At 45.2% G+C, this 18,164-nt stretch overlaps 1 protein-coding gene across 5 annotated transcripts in view; it reads right to left on the reverse strand.

Moving 5' to 3' along the window:
• The window catches only part of SLTM (SAFB like transcription modulator), a 312,645-nt gene that overhangs the window by 64,987 nt on the left and 229,494 nt on the right, over nt 1-18,164 (reverse strand). For 4 of the 5 annotated variants that reach the window (XM_063926177.1, XM_063926176.1, XM_063926175.1 and 1 more), the window contains 3 exons: nt 18,007-18,037; nt 16,463-16,925; nt 15,850-15,899 (listed from right to left, as the gene is read on the reverse strand). In XM_063926177.1, coding sequence (XP_063782247.1) covers nt 15,850-15,899; nt 16,463-16,925; nt 18,007-18,037 — 544 coding nt within the window. The remainder of the gene's footprint in view (nt 1-15,849; nt 15,900-16,462; nt 16,926-18,006; nt 18,038-18,164) is intronic. The other variant, XM_063926179.1, reaches the window with a different exon arrangement.

Consider the following 18,164-nt stretch of genomic DNA (forward strand, 5'->3'; position numbering starts at 1 on the left):
GACTGTACCTGGATCGCGTGATCCCCGAGCAGAGGAGAGGCCTGAAGCGGAGCAATGTAGATCGCCCGAAAATCCAGAATGTTAACCGGAAGGAAGGCCTCGTGTGCTGACCACCTGCCCTGGAACTGCGCCCCTTGGGTGACAGCTCCCCATCCCCGTAGACTTGCATCCGTCATGAGGGTCCAATCCTGAATCCCAAAACTCCGACCCTCCAGAAGATTGGAAGACTGGAAGATTGGAGGGAAATCCTGGCCTGAGGTGACAGCTGAATCATCCGATGCATTTAGAGATGAAATCCAGACCACTTGCTCAGGAGATCAAATTGAAATGTTCTGGCATGGAACCTCCTATACTGGATCGCCTCGTATGAGGCAACCATTTTTCCCAGCAATCTTATGCAAAGATGGATGGACACTCGAGTAGGCCGGAGCACCATGTGGACCATATCTTGAATTGTTTTTGCCTTGTCCTCTAGTAGAAACACCACCTGGGCCACAGTATCCAGCAACATCCACAGGAATAGGAGCCTCTGAGTTGGCTTCAGGTGGGACTTCTGCAAGTTGAGGATCCACCCATGGTTTGAAAGAAGATGGATGGTGTGGTCGATACGGAGCAACAAAAGCTCCCTGTATCGTGCCTTTATCAGAAGATCGTCCAGATAAGGAACCACATTGACCCCCTGGACCCAGAGCAGGAACATCCTCTCCGCCATCACCTTTGTGAATACCCTCGGGGCTGTGGACAGGCCGAAGGGTAGTGCCTGGAATTGCCTGATGAGGTGGCCATATCGGAATATGGAGATAGGCATCCTTAATATCCAAGGAGACCATAAATTCCTGTTCATCCAGGCCTGGAATCACTGCTTGCAGGGATTCCATCTTGAACACCTTCAAGTAAGGATTGAAGGATTTGAGATTCGAAATGGGCCTGACCAAAAAAAGTCTGGTTTTGGCACCACTCAAAGACTTCAGTAAAACCCCGTGCTACGTTGCGGTAGTGGTACTGGAACAATGACGTGGGACTGACCCTACCTCCGGATTGCCTGTTGCAGCATACCTTGCATATCCTCCAAAGCTGGTAAGCTTGATTTGAAAAATCGTTTGGGGAGGGGGGGGGGGGGGTGTTCTGTCGAACTCCAGCCTGTAGCCCTGAGAAACGAGATCTCTGGCCCATGCATCCTGGCAGGTCTATCAGATGCGGCTGAAGTGGTGCAGTCGAGCTCCCACCTCGAGATCCCCTCAGGGTGGGTGGGCACAGTCATGCTGAGGCCTTAGTGGAAGCAGAACCGGTGGACTATTCCTGAGAACTGGTGCTTGCAGATTTTCTGTACTTACCTCTGGTGCCTTTAGCCACATTGGAGGCACCTCTGGCCTTAGATCGATATCTGTATGACTGATCAGACTGGACAGACGGCCTCGGATAGGAGCGTCTCGCCGGCAGGGCCCCAGAGGGGAGAAACGTGGATTTCCCAGCGGGAACTTTAGAAATCCAGGTATCCAATTCGACCCCAAAAAGCCATTCACCAGAAAAGGGGAGGGATTCCACACTACGTTTGGATTCTGCGTCCGCAATCCACTGACGCAACCACAAGATTCTCAGCACCTTGGGTATGAGAGGAAGAGGAGGAAACACATAAACCGACTGGAACACCCACGGTGTCACTAGTGCGTCCACCGCTATCGCCTGAGGGTCTCTTGACCTGGCACAATACATTCGTAGCTTTTTGTTGAGGCAGGATGCCATCATGTCCACCTGTGGCAGTTCCCAACGACTTGTAATCTGTGTGAAGACTTCTTGATGAAGTCCCCACTCTCCCAGGTGGAGGTTGTGCCTGCTGAGGAAGTCTGCTTCCCAGTTGTCCACTCCCAGAATGAACACTGCTGACCGTGCTTTTACGTGATTCTCCGCCCCGCGAAGAATTCTGGTGGTTTCAGCCATCGCCACCCTGCTCCTTGTGCCGCCTTGGCGGTTTACATGAGCCACTGCTGATGTTGTCTGCATGAATCAGCACCGGTTGGTTGCGAAGCAGAGGCTCTGCTTGACTTAGGGCGTTGTATATGGCCCTTAGTTCCAGGATATTGATGTGCAGACAAGTCTCCTGACTTGACCACAGCCCTTGGAAATATCTTCCCTGTGTGACTGCCCCCCACCCTCGGAGGCTTGCATCCGTGGTCACCAGGACCCAGTCCTGAATGTCGAACCTGCAACCCTCGATAAGGTGAGCACTTTGCAGCCACCACAGAAGAGACACCCTGGCCCTGGGGGATAGGGTGATCAGCCGCTGCATCTGAAGATGCGATCCGGCCCACCTGTCCAACAGATCCCGCTGAAAGGTCCTCGCATGGAACCTGCCGAAGGGAATGGCTTCGTATGACGCCACCATCTTTCCCAGGACTCGCGTGCATTGATGCACCGACACCTGTTTTGGTTTTATGAGTCCTCTGACCAGAGTCACGAGCTCCTGAGCCTTCTCCGCCGGGAGAAAAACCTTCTTCTGGTCTGTGTCCAGAATCATGCCCAGGAAGGGCAGACGCGTCGTAGGAATCAGCTGCGACTTTGAAATATTCAGAATCCAGTCGTGCTGTTGCAACACTTCCCGAGAGAGTGTGCTACGCTGATCAGCAACTGCTCTCTGGACCTCGCCTTTATGAGGAGATCGTCCAAGTATGGGATAATTGTGACTCCTTGATTTCGCAGAAGCACCATCATTTCTGCCATTACCTTGGTAAATATTCTCGGTGCCGTGGACAGACCAAACGGCAACGTCTGGAATGGGTAATGACAATCCTGTACCACAAATCTGAGGTACGCCTGATGAGGTGGATAAATGGGGACATGAAGATATGCATCCTTTATGTCCAGAGACACCATAAAATCCACCCCTTACAGGCTAGCGATGACCGCTCTGAGCGATTCCCTCTTGAACTTGAACCTTTTCAGGTATATGTTCAGGGATTTTAAATTCAATATGGGTCTGACCGAACCGTCCGGTTTCGGTACTACAAACATGGTCGAATAATAACCCCCTCCTTGTTGAAGGAGGGGAATCTTGACCACCACCTGCTGAAGATACAATTTGTGAATTGCAGTTAACACTGTTTCCCTCTCGTGGGGGGAAGCCGGTAGGGCTGTCGGTGAGGGGGCATCTTCTCAAAATCCAGCTTGCATCCCTGAGACACTATCTATTGCCCAGGGATCTAACAGGGAGTGAACCCACTTGTGGCTGAACTTACGCAGGCGTGCCCCCACCGGGCCTAGCTCCGCCTGTGGAGCCCCAGCGACATGCGGTGGATTATTGTAGAGGCCGGGGAGGACTTCTGTTCCTGGGAACTAGCTGTGTTGTGCAGCTTCTTTCCTCTGCCCCCGCCTCTGGCAAGAAAGGACGCACCTCGGACTTTCTTGTTTCTTTGTTCTAAAGGCTGCATTTGATAATGTTGTGCTTTCCTAGGCTGTGCAGGAATATAAGGCAAAACATCAGAATTACCAGCTATAGCTGTGGAGACCAGGTCCGAGAACCCTTCTCCACACAATCCTCAGCCTTCCATATGCCTCTCAATTCGGCATCATCTGTCCATTGCATATTCTACAGGACACGTCAAGCAGAAATCGACATAGCTTTGTCTCTAGGACCCAGTATACTCATGTCTCTTTGGCATGATATAGATATATATATATATATATATATATATATATATATATATATATATATATATATACACATACATATACATACATATATATATATATATATATATATATAATCTTTTAAGACCGCATTAATATATATATATATATATATATATATATATATATATATATATATAAATCTTTTAAGACCGTATATATATATATATATATATATATATATATATATATATATATATATATATATAAAAATCTTTTAAGACCGCATATATATAATATATATAATCTATACATACTAGGGTCTCAACCTCTGCTGATAAGGTACCTGTCCACGCTGCCCCAGCGCTATAAACCCATACCGACACAATCGCCGGTCTGAGTAGTGCACCAGAATGTGCACGCTATCTGCAGGTTCCCTGAGAATAGCTGTTACGACAGGTTACCTTTTGGGCCAACGTGACACCCTAGGGGAAGATTCCCATCGTATCCTGGCCCTAGTGGGGAAAGGATACTGACTGAGAATTCTTTGTGGGAAACTGCAGTCTCTTGTCTGGAGATTCCCGCTCTTTTTCCTCATGAGAGGAGGGAAATTTACCTCAGCTTTCTTCCCCTTAAACATGTGTACCCTTGTGTCAGGGATAGATGAGTCATCAGTGATATGCAAATCATCCTTTATTACAATAATCATATATTGAATACTTTTCTGCCCTTTTGGCTGTAACTTTGCATTATCGTAGTCGACACTGGAGTCAATCTCCGTGTCGACATCAGTGTTTATTATTTTGGATAGTGAGCATTGAGAGACACTGAAGGTCTCTGCGACAGAGTGACAGACATGGGTAGATTTCCTGTCTGTGCTCTAATCTTTTGTACAATAAATTCACCTTAGCACTTAATTACACATATCCAACAGGTGTCGGCGTTGTCGACCGAGACACCCTCACACATATTTGCTCTCTCTCCTCCTTAGGGGAGCCTTTTACCTCAGACATGTCGACACACACGTACCGACACACCACACACACAGGGGATGCTCTATTTGAAGACGGTTCCCCCACAAGGCCCTTTGGAGAGACAGAGAGAGAGTATGCCAGCACACACCCCAGCGCTATATGACCCAGGAATCACACAGTAACGTAGTGTTAACCCAGTAGCTGCTGTATATATTGTTTTACGCCAATTTATGTGCCCCCCTCTCTTTTCACCCTCTTCTATCGTGCTTCTGCAGGGGAGAGCCTGGGGAGCTTCCTCTCAGCGGAGCTGTGGAGAGAAAATGGCGCTGCGAGTGCTGAGGAAGAAGCCCCGCCCCCTCAGCGGCGGGCTTCTGTCCCGCGATTTTGTGTAAAATAATGGCGGGGGCTCATGCATATATACAGTGCCCAACTGTATATATGCTGCTTTTGCCAAGAGGTACCTAATTGCTGCCCAGGGCGCCCCCCCCTGCGCCCTACAGTGACCGGAGTGTGTGGGTAGTGTGGGAGCAATGGCGCACAGCTGCAGTGCTGTGCGCTACCTCATATGAAGACAGGAGTCTTCTGCCGCCGATTTTGATGTCTTCTTGCTTCACTCGACGGCTTCTGTCTTCTGGCTCTGCGAGGGGGACGGCGGCGCAGCTCCGGGAACGGACGACCAAGGTTAAATTCCTGTGTTCGATCCCTCTGGAGCGAATGGTGTCCAGTAGCCTAAGAAGCGCAACCTAGCCGCAGTTAGTAGGTTTGCTTCTCTCCCCTCAGTCCCACGTAGCAGAGAGTCTGTAGCCAGCAGAAGCTCTCTGAAAATAAAAAAACCTAACTAAAATACTTATTAGCAAGCTCAGGAGAGCTCACTAAAATGCACCCAGCTCTGTCCGGGCACAGATTCTAACTGGAGGAGGGGCATAGAGGGAGGAGCCAGTGCACACCAGTAGTCCTAATTCTTTCTTAGAGTGCCCAGTCTCCTGCAGAGCCCGTCTATTCCCCATGGTCCTTACGGAGTCCCCAGCATCCACTAGGACGTTAGAGAAATTTTAATTACAGACATTGCCACTAACTTTGTCATTGCACCTACAGCTAGTGGTCTTCTTTTAGTGTTAATATACTGCATGAACAAGTTAAGCTGATGGCTCATGTCTAAAGGCAGGTACACACTGGCAGATATATTGGCCGATCAATTGATTGGCCAATATATCGTCAGCTAGAGGGCGAGTGTGTATAAACGATAGGTCTGAACTACGTTGTTCACAGACCTCTTGCATCGTCCCTGCTACACAGACTATGACCAATATATCTGCAGATATATTGGTGCATCGTTGTGCGTGTACGGCTGAGCCAGAGCCGCATCATAGGTCGGCCGTCTTCAGGTGGGCGAGATTAATTAAATGATGTGACCCGGGATGGGGGTAGTCAGTGGACCGGGTCACTGCAGTGCACCAGTCACCACGGGCAGCCGGGGGTGAGATCTCAGCTTCCAGAACGACGCTGCGGCTGTTGTGAGCTGCACAGAGCTCTTCTATGTCTGCGGCCGTGCTGTGCGTGCCCGGCTCCCGGCTGCCAGCCACCCCACCAGTTCCTTGTCCTGGACTCAGCGCAGCACTTCCTCCGGGGGCCATCAGACCCTGCCTCGACCTCCAACTCTGCCAGCTGCACCACTCCCACATGGAAATGGAGCTGCAGCTGGAGACCACCTACACTTGTGTCCCTCCTCCCCCTTCACCACACCTACGCCTCCTCCTCACCCCCGTGACTACACCTGTACTTGTGCCCTCCACCCACGTAACCGTACCTACACCTGTGCCCCTTCCCCCCCACCCCACACCCCATGACCACACCTGCTCTTGTGCACTAAGACCACTGGCACATGGGTGCAGGAGCCCACATTTCCTGCACCTAGTCACGCTAGTCCTGCCTTGAGTCCATACAGGGGCAGGCCTGATGGGCCGGAGAGCTGCGGACCCTGTCAGAGCCACAGGAGCCCCCACTACTTATCCCATAGCACCACCTACATGGAACACTAACCAGGGAGAGGGGGAAATGCGTCACCCAGCACCCTCCATCCTCATCCAGCTGCTCCATGAGGGCAGAGCAGAGCTCGGCCTCTTGTTTTTGGGCACAAGTTCCTCATTGCCCAAACCCGACAGAAAAGGAAGCATCGGTGCAGAGCGGTGAGTGCCCGAGAGCCCCATATTCCTCAAAACCTGTGTGTGTGTGTGTACCCCTCTAGTGTTCACTCTAGGCTGTTTTAGCAGGGCGCCGCGCCCTGCCCGTTTTTTAACAGGCAAAACCCGCCCTACCCCTTTTGCGGCACCCTGCTAGAACAGCCGCCCGCTCCCTGCCCTCCCGTCGTGTATAGATGCTGTGCGCATGCGCGCGGCATCCATTCACGCATTGGGAGAGGGCTGGGGGAAGCCCAACACCGACGGAGGGGCTGGGCACGCCCCCAACAGTGACGTCGCCGGCCACAGACGCTCTCTATAGTAGCGTCTGTGGGCCGCACCGCCCCCTAAAACGACGGAGGCGTGGCCACGTCCCCTAATTTGCGTGGCCGCGCCCCCATTTCGGACACGCGCGCACACATGTGCCCCCGGAGTCAGGCGCCCTGCCCCTTTTCACTCCTAGAGTGAACACTACCCCTCTACACGTGTGTTTGACACCCTGTACCCCTACGTATGTACGTGTGTGTGTCTGTGTAACACCCTGTGCCCCCACTACCCCTGCGTGTATGACAGTCTGTACCCACCTACCCCCTGTGTATGACCGTGTACACCCACTACCCCTGTGTGTGGCGACCTGTACCCCCAACCCTTATGTGTGTGTTTGTGACACATTGTACCCAAAGTCTACGCCTGCATGTGTGTGTGTCACCCTGTGCCTCCTCACTCTGTAGAGGGAGGGCCCTTTCAAAATTTTGCTATTGGGCACACAAAGTTCTAGTTTTGCCCCTGCATCTCCCACATCGAGACCATTAGCCTCAGTAGCAGTGAATATTGCCTGTCGGAATCCAGTCGACCGCAGATTATTCCCATTCAGTTGATGGCTCTATGCCACCAACCAAGTGGGAATATAACCTGTTGCGAGTGAAGCGAGTCAACGGGCCCGAAGCGTGGCGAGCGCAGCCAGCACATAAGGGGACTCGCTGCCGGGATTCCGAAAGACGGGATTTCATTGTCTGTATACAGATGGCTGGCATCCAATCTGCCGGTAAATCAAATGTATTCCGGTAGCAGTGGGTTAGCAATCTAACATCTTCATGCTGACAATCTGCTCTCAGTCTAGTCTCCCGTCAGTCCGGCAGCAGTTTCCTTCGGGTAAGCTGTGATCTCTCCCTCCGGTCTCCTCTCTGACAGCTGCCACAAACACCACCCCGGATGGATGTGCGCAGAGAGCTCCACAGAGGTAAAGGTAGTTGCAGGGAGCCAGTTCAGTCCAGAACATTTCGGTTTCACCCAAACCCCATCCTAGTGTAACCCAGGCACAAATACTATTGCTCTCCCCCGATGTAACCCAGACACGTATAGTACTGCTCTCTCCCGGTGTAACCCAGACGCGTATAGTACTGCTCTCTCCAGGTGTAATCTAGGTGCATATACTACTGTTCTCTCCCGATGTAACCCAGGCACATATACTACTGTTCTCTCCTGGCGTAACCCGGAACCTATACTACTGCTCTCTCTCTCTCCGTGAACCCCAGGTGCATATATTATGCTCTCCTGGTGTAACCTAGGTGTATATACTACTTATAATATACAATATTGTTTGCAGTTTAAAGTGGGCAGCAGGGAAATTTAAAAACTGCGGAGTAGAGCTGCACTAGTGTGGCTGCCATCGCAGGGACCCAAAAGCCACATCCCTGACCCATATAATCTTTTAACCACTCAGTTGGGAACATAGCAACCATCGGAACATTGTGATTTTACCTTTTAGAGCCCGGACAGCCGCCAGGTACACAGGGCCCATCCTGCCGTGTTGACCGATCAGCGATGAGGGTAGAGGGAGGCACAGGGACCTTTCGTTCCCTCTGACAGCAGCAGCGGAGGGAAGTTTCCCTTCCCTGCTAGCACTGTTTATCTGACTGGTCGCAACCTGTGCGGCCGGGTCAGATAAAACACTGCCTGGTGTGATGGTATCTGATGCGACCATGCCAGGCAAGTGGTTAATGTAAATCTAAACATACTTTAGATAGTATTCATTTATTTAGCAAAATGACACGAGGTAGTGTGACAATTGCTTTTATAGTTGCAGATCATCATAGGAGACTAGAGGGCCTATTTTATTTCTGTGTGCTCTTTAGAAGTTCAGCCCATTATGTAAATTGAGGAATATTTGGCGCATTTCATGACTGATCTGCCAGTGTGTACGGAGGAAAGATAGATTGGCCAATGCCCTCAAGAACAGATATATCTGCAGATGGCAGTGGTGGTTGGTCAGTGTGTGTCATCCACAGATACATCTTTAGGTGTGTACCCAGCATAAGTCTAGGTACACACTATACAATTATCTGGCAGATAATAGATTTAGCTGGTTGGAATGAAAAGTATGTAAAAGATGAGAGCAAATGGTTTTGTTAGGTTTTCCAGTATTTGAGAGCAAATGGTCGATTGTCAATTGCTTTCATCCATTAGCTGGTTTTCATTCCAAGCAGCCAGATCTGGCAGATTATCTGACAGCTAATTGTATAGTGTCCAAGTCCAAACCAGCTTTAGAGCTAGCAGATTAACATTTTTGATCTCTGTAAGAAAATCCTTTAACCAAAGACACAGCCAGACTGCATCTTTTTGGGTAATCTGGGACAAGAGGAATAGTCAACATACATTCCATTAAACTTTACGGAGCTACTTTTCAACAAAAGTAAGCTTTTTTGAAAATCTCAAAAATCGTTATGTAAATTCCAGGACATTTATTGTAAGCTGCCATTCCTGTCCCAAAGGTATTAATTACAACTCAAACTTAGAAAAATAGACATATGTGGTAACAATTTCAATTTGAAAGTAAGAAACATATGCAGATATTCCCCTTCATCAGTTACCAAAGAAGGGATAGGTTATTAGATTTGTTACATTTCGCTAGCTCCTCCCCCAGGATATGTCTTGAGTGGAATTTACCAAGCTGGACTTATGTACCACCTTTCCTTATACTTGCATTTCTAAATGAACCAAAATCTGCTTCAGAGCCAGCACAGACCTAACAAGGCCTCTTAACTTCTTAATATTGTCCAGTGGCGAAACAACCCCATTTTGCAGGAAGAGTTGAACAAACAACAAAAAAAATAACAAAAAAATCACTTGCCGAGTAGTAATTACACTCGACTTCTGGTAACTGATAAGCCATATGTGATGCTTTAACAAAGTAGTTCCCAATATGGTGCACAGTGCAATGGCAGGGGTGTCATGGGTTGGTGGCCCAAGTCCAAACCAAGTTATTTCTGGTTAATGTGATGAGCAAAACAAGTGTTGGTGGCTGTCAATTACAAAATATGTGGACAAACAAAATGGCAACAATGCCCACCACCCCCATAAGGACCCTAAGAATTAAATGTAAACACACCATACTTAAATCATTTTTGCTGAAGTTCTCAATAAGAACTTTTGGTCTAGGGGTGCCATGAAAACAAAATGCTGATACTTTAGGGTTATTCACAAAAGTTTAGGGACCACTGCTTTACCACCTGAATAACCATCTGGGTAGGATTCAGGAAGCAAGTGAAAAAATTAGCCTCAATTAAATGATAGTCTACAAACAAAACAGTAATCCCTCTAGCTCTTAAAAGGGGACACTATTATGGTTATGATGTTTGAAGTCTAACTGTTGGAGTCCATGATAACCTAAATGTTAGAGCATGAAAATTAAATTAACTTCGAACTGGAAGTCTGAGCAGCCACAGATGCCATAAGTCACCCTGAAAAGGATGAGTGTTCTTAAATGTTAGTTTGTCAGTAAGTACATTCCTTTCCATGTTTGTTTGTTTCTTATGGACAAACCTCTGAAGACGGTGAAACCGGAGCCTCCAACAAGGCATGTCCATTTTAGACTGTCCACCGTAAAAGATTATTGCGGGGTTTGTAGTTGAAATGAACCACTGGTTCCTAAAGATAAGGTAGGCCCCCACAAAAGGGAATACCAGTTAGCCAAGTGCCTTTCATGCGGTTTACATCTTGGCCTTGTGGTTTGTTTCTCCCCCAGACAAAGCCTGTTGTCAGTTCACTATAAGGCAGGAAAGGTAGAAACAGGATGCTCTGAACATAAACATATTACCATTGCTATGGGCAAAGCCTAATAACAGACCAATAAAAAGGAGCTCCAGCCTGTTTCCCTTCAGGCAATGCAGTTTGTTTTTTTGCCTGCAGAACTGTAACGTCAGGGGATATGCTGGTCTCCCTTAGTAGAGGCATAAAGGACTAGCAGAATGAAAATAGTGTTTAAAGCAGTATCAAAAATGTATTGCAATGCTTTATTACATAACTTATGAATAGACCTGGGACCCTGCATAGCATTAGTTGATCCATGCCTCGTAAAATGGCCTACTTGACTCCAACTATAGCTAGATAGGGCCTGAGACACTCCAACTGCAATAAACAACAAATACAAATCCGTCCCAGAAAGTCGATCTAATTCTAAACCATGGGTCTTCAACCCGTGGCCCTCCATCTGCTGTGGAACTAAACAACCTAGCATGCCCTGCCAGTTTTGCTATTAAGGTAATCTAAAACGGAGGCAGGGCATGTTGGAATGTGTAGTTCCACAGCAGATGGAGAGTCGCAGGTTGAAGACCCATGAAAACCAAACTTCAAAGTAATCATGTACTTCACTTTCCTCTTGTGAGGAAAAATCATTCCATACCTTCCCAATTTTTAACCAATGCAGTGCTACTGCACTTGCCTAGTCCAGAACAAAATTATAGGAAGGTTTCAAACTGGGGGACAACATATGTAGATCAAACCTCCTAGCAGATTCCTCAGTAAAAATGGTATAGGAATAATGACTAGTGCTGGAAGCGGGTTATAGTCCGCAAAAAAAACCCTGCAAGTGCACACACACTTGCCGATGCTGGCAAAGACTAGCGACGACTGGAGGTTAAGAGGAAGCTGGGCCATTCAGTAGCAGAGCCTTCGCTGGCGACGTCGCCTGTCAGACCCGCACGGCAAAGGTCATAGTGCTTACACACTAGACGATATCATGAACGATTTGTTGGAATCGGGCACATAGTCCACAATATCATCTAGTGTGTACCTGGCTTAAGTCTCTGTTGACTTGATACAGAACAAAGATTAGAAGGCACTGAAGCATAAATCTCATGAATGAGAAAATATTCAACATTGTTATTGTTAAACACTTGGCACATGCAGGTACTGCTACTACCTACAAAGTGCTGCAGACAGAAGCAAGCATCAGATTGTAGAACTTAGAAATAATTCTAAATAATCCGAAAATCAGAACTGTATGTGGAGGCTGCCACACTGGAAGAGGCTCTAGTACTGCTCCATTAGACATGTTAAACTAGGGAAACAATACTACGTAGAAACATTTCTGAGAAGTAAAAGAACTACAATATTTAACAACTTCCACTCTTCTGGAGACATACAGGTGTATTCAATTCGTGTCGGAACTGCCGTCTTGTCAGAAACCTATTCAATGGGGCTGCCGTTTTTCCAACAGGTCGGCCAGTCAGACTTGTCGCAAAACACGTGGATCGGTGGATTAACCACGTGTTCCGTCGGATTTGCAGACAAATCAGAAAGCTTTTAGCCCTGTTTTCGACAATGTCAATCAAACTAAACCACTTAACTGGCATGGTCAGATTTCATGCAACTGCGCCGTCCCACCCTGTCCCCCCGTTTTTGACGAGGAGATCCGTTCTGCAGATGTGCATAATATAAAGTTTAAATATTTTTTAAAAAACTTTCAACTTTATTAAATAAAACACATTTTAAAAAACAATGTTGCCGACGCTTTTGAAGGGAAAAATCATCAGTTAAGTGGTTAAAAAAAAGTCGGATTAACATGGTCTAGAACGAATTGAATACTGCACGGTCGGATCCTTTCCGTCGGCAAGGATCCGACATGCATTGAATACACTCCTATGCCCATTAGAGTTACGAACAAGGTTACAAGTATTCACATCCATTCAGCCACAAAAATAAAAGGGCTGGACACAGATTTTGGGTGAAGAGGTCTGTCTCATTCTAAACGTGTTTGATGGGGTTGCTGTTAGGACTTTCTGCAGGCCAGTAAAGTTCTTCCACACTAAACTATGCAACATATTAGGACCTCACTTTGAACACAGAACTTTGTCACGCGGAGGCAGGTTATTACCTTCCCCAAACTGGTGTCACAAAGTTGGAAGCACAATCCTCTAGAATAGGTCGTATGCTGAAGCATACAGTAACCCCTTTACTGGAACGAACTGACTAAACCATAAAGAAAACAAACACAAAAAAAAGCCTCCAAACCATTATTCATGGGTTTAATGGAAGTGTGCTTTACACTACTTAAGCAGGCATGATGATCCTTGCCTTGCATGCAGCAGTTTGGCCACAAAACCCAACCCTCATAGCTCAGTACGGAAACTGCTTTGATACGCAATTTGAAGTGCAGACTCAGTACATTATTTTTATGCACTATGCCCCTTCAGCAGGTGCAGACCCAGGTCTGTGAACTTGTGTGGCCTACCGCTCTGTGGCTGAGCTGCTGCTGCAAGACATTTCCGCTTCCAATTTAACAGTACTTACAGATGACAGGGGCAATAAGGCAGAAATTATACAAACTGGCTTACTGGGAAAGAGGCCTATGGCTGTGCCATAGTAACAGTCACTGACCCAATCTACTAACACGACCCAATCTACTAAATTTTCAACACGACCCAATCTACTAAATTTGGACAATGGCTAGTACATGCCTTAATTGTAGACACCTGTTAGCAACTGGTATGGCTGAAACGGCCAGACACAAACTTAAAGGGATGTACAAATTATTAGCCATATAATATACTTGGATAAATGTTAATGTGCAGCTAGTATTTAAGCATAACATTAGTAGCTAAGGTTTGGAATGGTTTTCCATTCCATATGTCAGTTGAATACAACAAAGAAAATGAGAATGACAAGAGTGTAATTTAGCACTAAAAATCATAGTCCCAACTATGGAAAACCCAGTACGAGGAATTCCAATTTCCCAACTCTCTGCTTAATGTACTATTTTAAGTCAACAGGTCTTATTTGTAAGATTCCATTGGCATGAGTCTCAATTACTTCTTTGGCCAATGTGTCAAATTTACCCATGTGTGCTTGAAGAGGATATGTGACCAAACAAGCAGCAGCTAAGCACAGCACCATCTGGGAAGGAATTCAAATATAAGTAAGGGAAGCATGGACAGTAATGGTTAGCATTACTGCCTCACACCACTGTGGTCATGGGTTCGATTCCCCACCATGGCTCTAAGTGGAGTTTGTATATTTTCCAAGTGCTTGCGTGGGTTTCCTCCCACAGTCCAAAAATATACTAATATATAACTGGTAGGTTAATTATCTCCCAACAAAATTAACCCTAACACAAATATGTATGCGTGTACATGTGGTAAGGAATATAGATTGTAAGCTCCACTGGGGCGGAGACTGATGTGAATAGCGCTGCGGAATATGTGCACTATATAAATAACTGGTAATAAATAAGTAATGTGCTGCACAATGTTCCTGCTCTCAGATTACTTTGTTTACAGCAGAAGTGGCCTCTGTCATGCCAGTCATCCTGTTTCAACGATATGGTGGCTAAAAGATTTAGCTACCCAATATACAGTAAAAACTGATCACCAATCCTGCGCTTGTCCTTGTCCTAAATGTAAAGCCTTGGATGCTGATATTTGGCATCTGCTTTGGCTTTGTCCACGGGAGTATTCCTGTTGGGAGGAGGTGACGACCTGTATCCGTGTTTCCCATTATGACTCCACGGATCTGTATATTTGGGCTGGATCTGGGGGAATCTCTCAGCGGTCATCTGAAGTTGCATATTAATAATTTGCTTGCCCTGTCACTAGTTTGTATTGTACAAACCTTGATGGCACAAAACCCTCCTGATTTTGCTGCAGGGTTGGTCCTGGTTAACACTATGCTCTCTCATGAGTGTTTAATTATGCTAAGCGCAAGTAAATACGATGCAGTGGGGGGAATTTGGACAACTTCTAGATATTCTCTTGAGCTCCCAACCTTACTGTAAATTTTGGATATCCTTATACGCCCCTGGCCTACAGCATATGTCAATCTACTCTCTAGGTATAATATTCTGTTAAGCCACTTCTGTATTTGTATTCTCCTTTCGGTTTATCATAATTGTATTTGATGGGCTCTAATGGATGAATCAATTTTGTATACCTGATTTAAAGCTTCTATAACGTGGTCCTACGTCAAGAAATGCATGACTCTTTCATGTTTGTATTTATTTGTATATTTTCAAAACTTAATAAACCTGATTACAAAACACACACACACACACACACACACACACACACACACACACACCACCACCATTCCATTTTTCCCTTTTCTCATCCCCAGATGAGTCTCGGCATCAATGCTTTCGAAATGTTCAGAAAACAGGGGAGAAGTGATGCCAAAGAGGTTATTCAGATTCCAGCTGATACCCCACAATTACACAAATGCATGCTATATTTCTAAACATTGATCCTAGCAAAAGCAGCATGAAAAACTACTATCCTCTGTCACTAGCAAAAGCAGCGTGAAAAATGGCTATCCTATGTACACTTACATAATGTAGGAGCTCGTTAAACAAATACCAACTGCACTGTGACAGGTTCTGCTGTCCACATACACTAAAGCATTACCTATAACATTTCAAAACATCTATATATCTGAATAAAGACAAACTTTGGGGGGGAATTCTGTTATCGCCGGCCGATTTCCCGTCTAAAGTGATGGGAAAACGCAAAGGCGATATTCAATTAAGGCCCATTAACACACCCATTAGTGTCTTGGTTTAGCCACGTAAACCACATCAAACCAGACTAATGGCAGCGTTTGCAAAAATTACCCACTTAAGTGCCCAAATGGGTAATTTTTTTCACATTTCAGCTGGCCTGCGAGCTGAAACGTGTTTTCCAGCAGATCAGCGCACCCGAACGAACCAACAATTGAACTATTCCCTTGAGCGCCATCTAGTGGCAGCCATGAGGAGAAACAATTGAGTTTCCCCCTGTAAGAGAAAAAAAAAAAAAAGCACTCACCTTTATCTTCCTTGGATGTGGTTTTGCCGTCTTTCGCATCCTTGGATGAACTGCAAAAGGCAAATAGTTAAGAAACTACAATGAAAAACGTATCGAAAATACCCTGTACAAAAACCATGATACAAATAAAACCCCTTGCAATAGTTCACTTGATTGTGAAAGGAACAAATGGATTCCCTTAAAAGCTTCTTGATCTGATTTTCCCCAGGATGCCTGAAGATCTAGATTTTCTGACAATTCTATTCAGTGTGGAAATATGGCAAATCTTCTCCCGAATTCAACAATGGGACTTGACTTCATTTTGTGTTCAAACGGACAGCTGTTCCTTATCAGCACAAGGAGTTTTAGAAACTTGTCAATTTGGAAAAATAAAAAATAAAACTGCTGGTAATTCGTTAATGGAAATCAGTAGAACATACTGGGAAGATCTTGAATAAAAAATAAAAAAGTAAAGAAAAATAAAATAAAAAAGGAACTTATGAGGCTCAGAAAAACATTTTTACACTCAAAAGGCAAGATGCTAATTATATTCTTGATGCTACCCCTTAATGTAGAGTGCTTTCAGTGAACGTTGGTAATCAGTATCTTAAAGAACTGACATAGAAAAACAAACCTCTTTGCTTGACCAGAAGCCCCAGTAGATGAGGGACCTTTCTTCTGAGAATCCTTGTCTTTGTCTCCAGATTCAGCTTTCTTTGAACCTTCTCTGGATTCCTTCTTAGCACCATCTCCTTTAATATTCTCCTCTTTCTTGTCATCTTTTTTGTTCTCGGATTTAACATCTTTCAGTTCCGCCAGGCCATCCTTGTGGTCACTTCTCTCCTGTTGATCCTTTGCCTTGCATGCCTCCGAATCTGCAAGTTTCACATTTTTACCTGTTTCTAGGAGGTCATCCCCATCACAATCGATCGTGATGGCATCTTCAGCCTGGATTGTGACAGATACATTATCATCCTCGGCTTCTTTCTGAGATGTGTGAACTTCCATGTCTTCTTTGGCAACCAGTTCTGAGCCATTCTCTTCTGAATGAAGAGGTTTAGAAACTTCATGTGTACCATCACCAGAACCTGTTATATCTAAGAGGATTTAACAGGAATAAACATGGCAAAATAAGAAGTTTAAACAAATTCAAATTCTAACGAAGGACCTAGAGAAAACAAATCTGGTTAATAGTAAACATTTCTTTTAAATTATAGACAAACAAGGTGAGAGTCTTCATCGCAAGACAGCATAACAGACATGTTGTTGATTCTCCAGGTCTCCTGACTTGAAAATGAGCTTCACGATACAGTGCATCTCATATCACAGCAATGATAAATATTTCTGATTACTTCATATATTCCGCCTTTCTTCGTCCCATCAGAAGGTGACATTGGAACCCATCAAAAGAGGGCAACATCCACATTTTCAGAGTTCTTCTGATACTCACAAGTCCATGGACAGGTATTTCTTCTGAACAGTCCAGTTGTAAATAGAAGACATGAAGCTCCAGGTGACAAAGACAATGTAAAATCTTCTATTAATGTCCTTTCATTTGGTTTCAAGTGACAAAGTGAAGAGTACACTAGTCCATAGGCTGTACACAGTGATCTCAGTCTTGTGATGTAAGTGCATTAATCTTCATTATAGCCACATTGTCATACAGGCCAAGGATAAGGATTAAGGGTCCTCCATCATTCATTGCAGTTGTCCTTTCCATTATTAAACAGCATATTCTTTTATTAAAGCATGTTATGTTCAAGTTCCATAGATGATCTTTAATATATAATCCCCAAGCATCCAACTGTTTACACAATCCCCATCACAGCAGGTACCAATCTCAAAACAGATCTCCGTTGGTGGTCACAGAGTTAGTCGTTCCAAAAAATATCACATTGTAAGAGGAGGTTTACAGAAAAAAAAAGAAAAAATAAAAGAATCAGATGCTTAATGAAAACTTACCTTTCACAAAAAATAAAATAAAAAATAAACTCACAAAACAAACCTCCCATTCACTTGCAGCAAGTGCTTCAAAAAGTATGTTGAAAGAACTGTATATAACTTATTGTAAGGATGAGTTTATCTTCTAATTTCCTTAAAAATGCGATTGGAAGTGGAAATCTGTTTCACGAACGCAAAAATTGTTCTTTAGTATTAAAGTGAAACCTTAAAACTAACCTTTATTTTCACTTTCGTCATCCTCTGCTTCCTGGAAGAAAAAAAAAAGTAGTAATTAAAAAGTGAACAAAAAATAAAATAAATTCAATAAATATGACTATAGACCTTCTTACAAGTCAGATAATCCAGTCCCTAAAAATGATGGGCCTGAGGAAGTA

The sequence above is a fragment of the Pseudophryne corroboree genome, chromosome 6, assembly GCF_028390025.1.
Source record: "Pseudophryne corroboree isolate aPseCor3 chromosome 6, aPseCor3.hap2, whole genome shotgun sequence".
Taxonomy (NCBI): Eukaryota; Metazoa; Chordata; class Amphibia; order Anura; family Myobatrachidae; genus Pseudophryne; species Pseudophryne corroboree.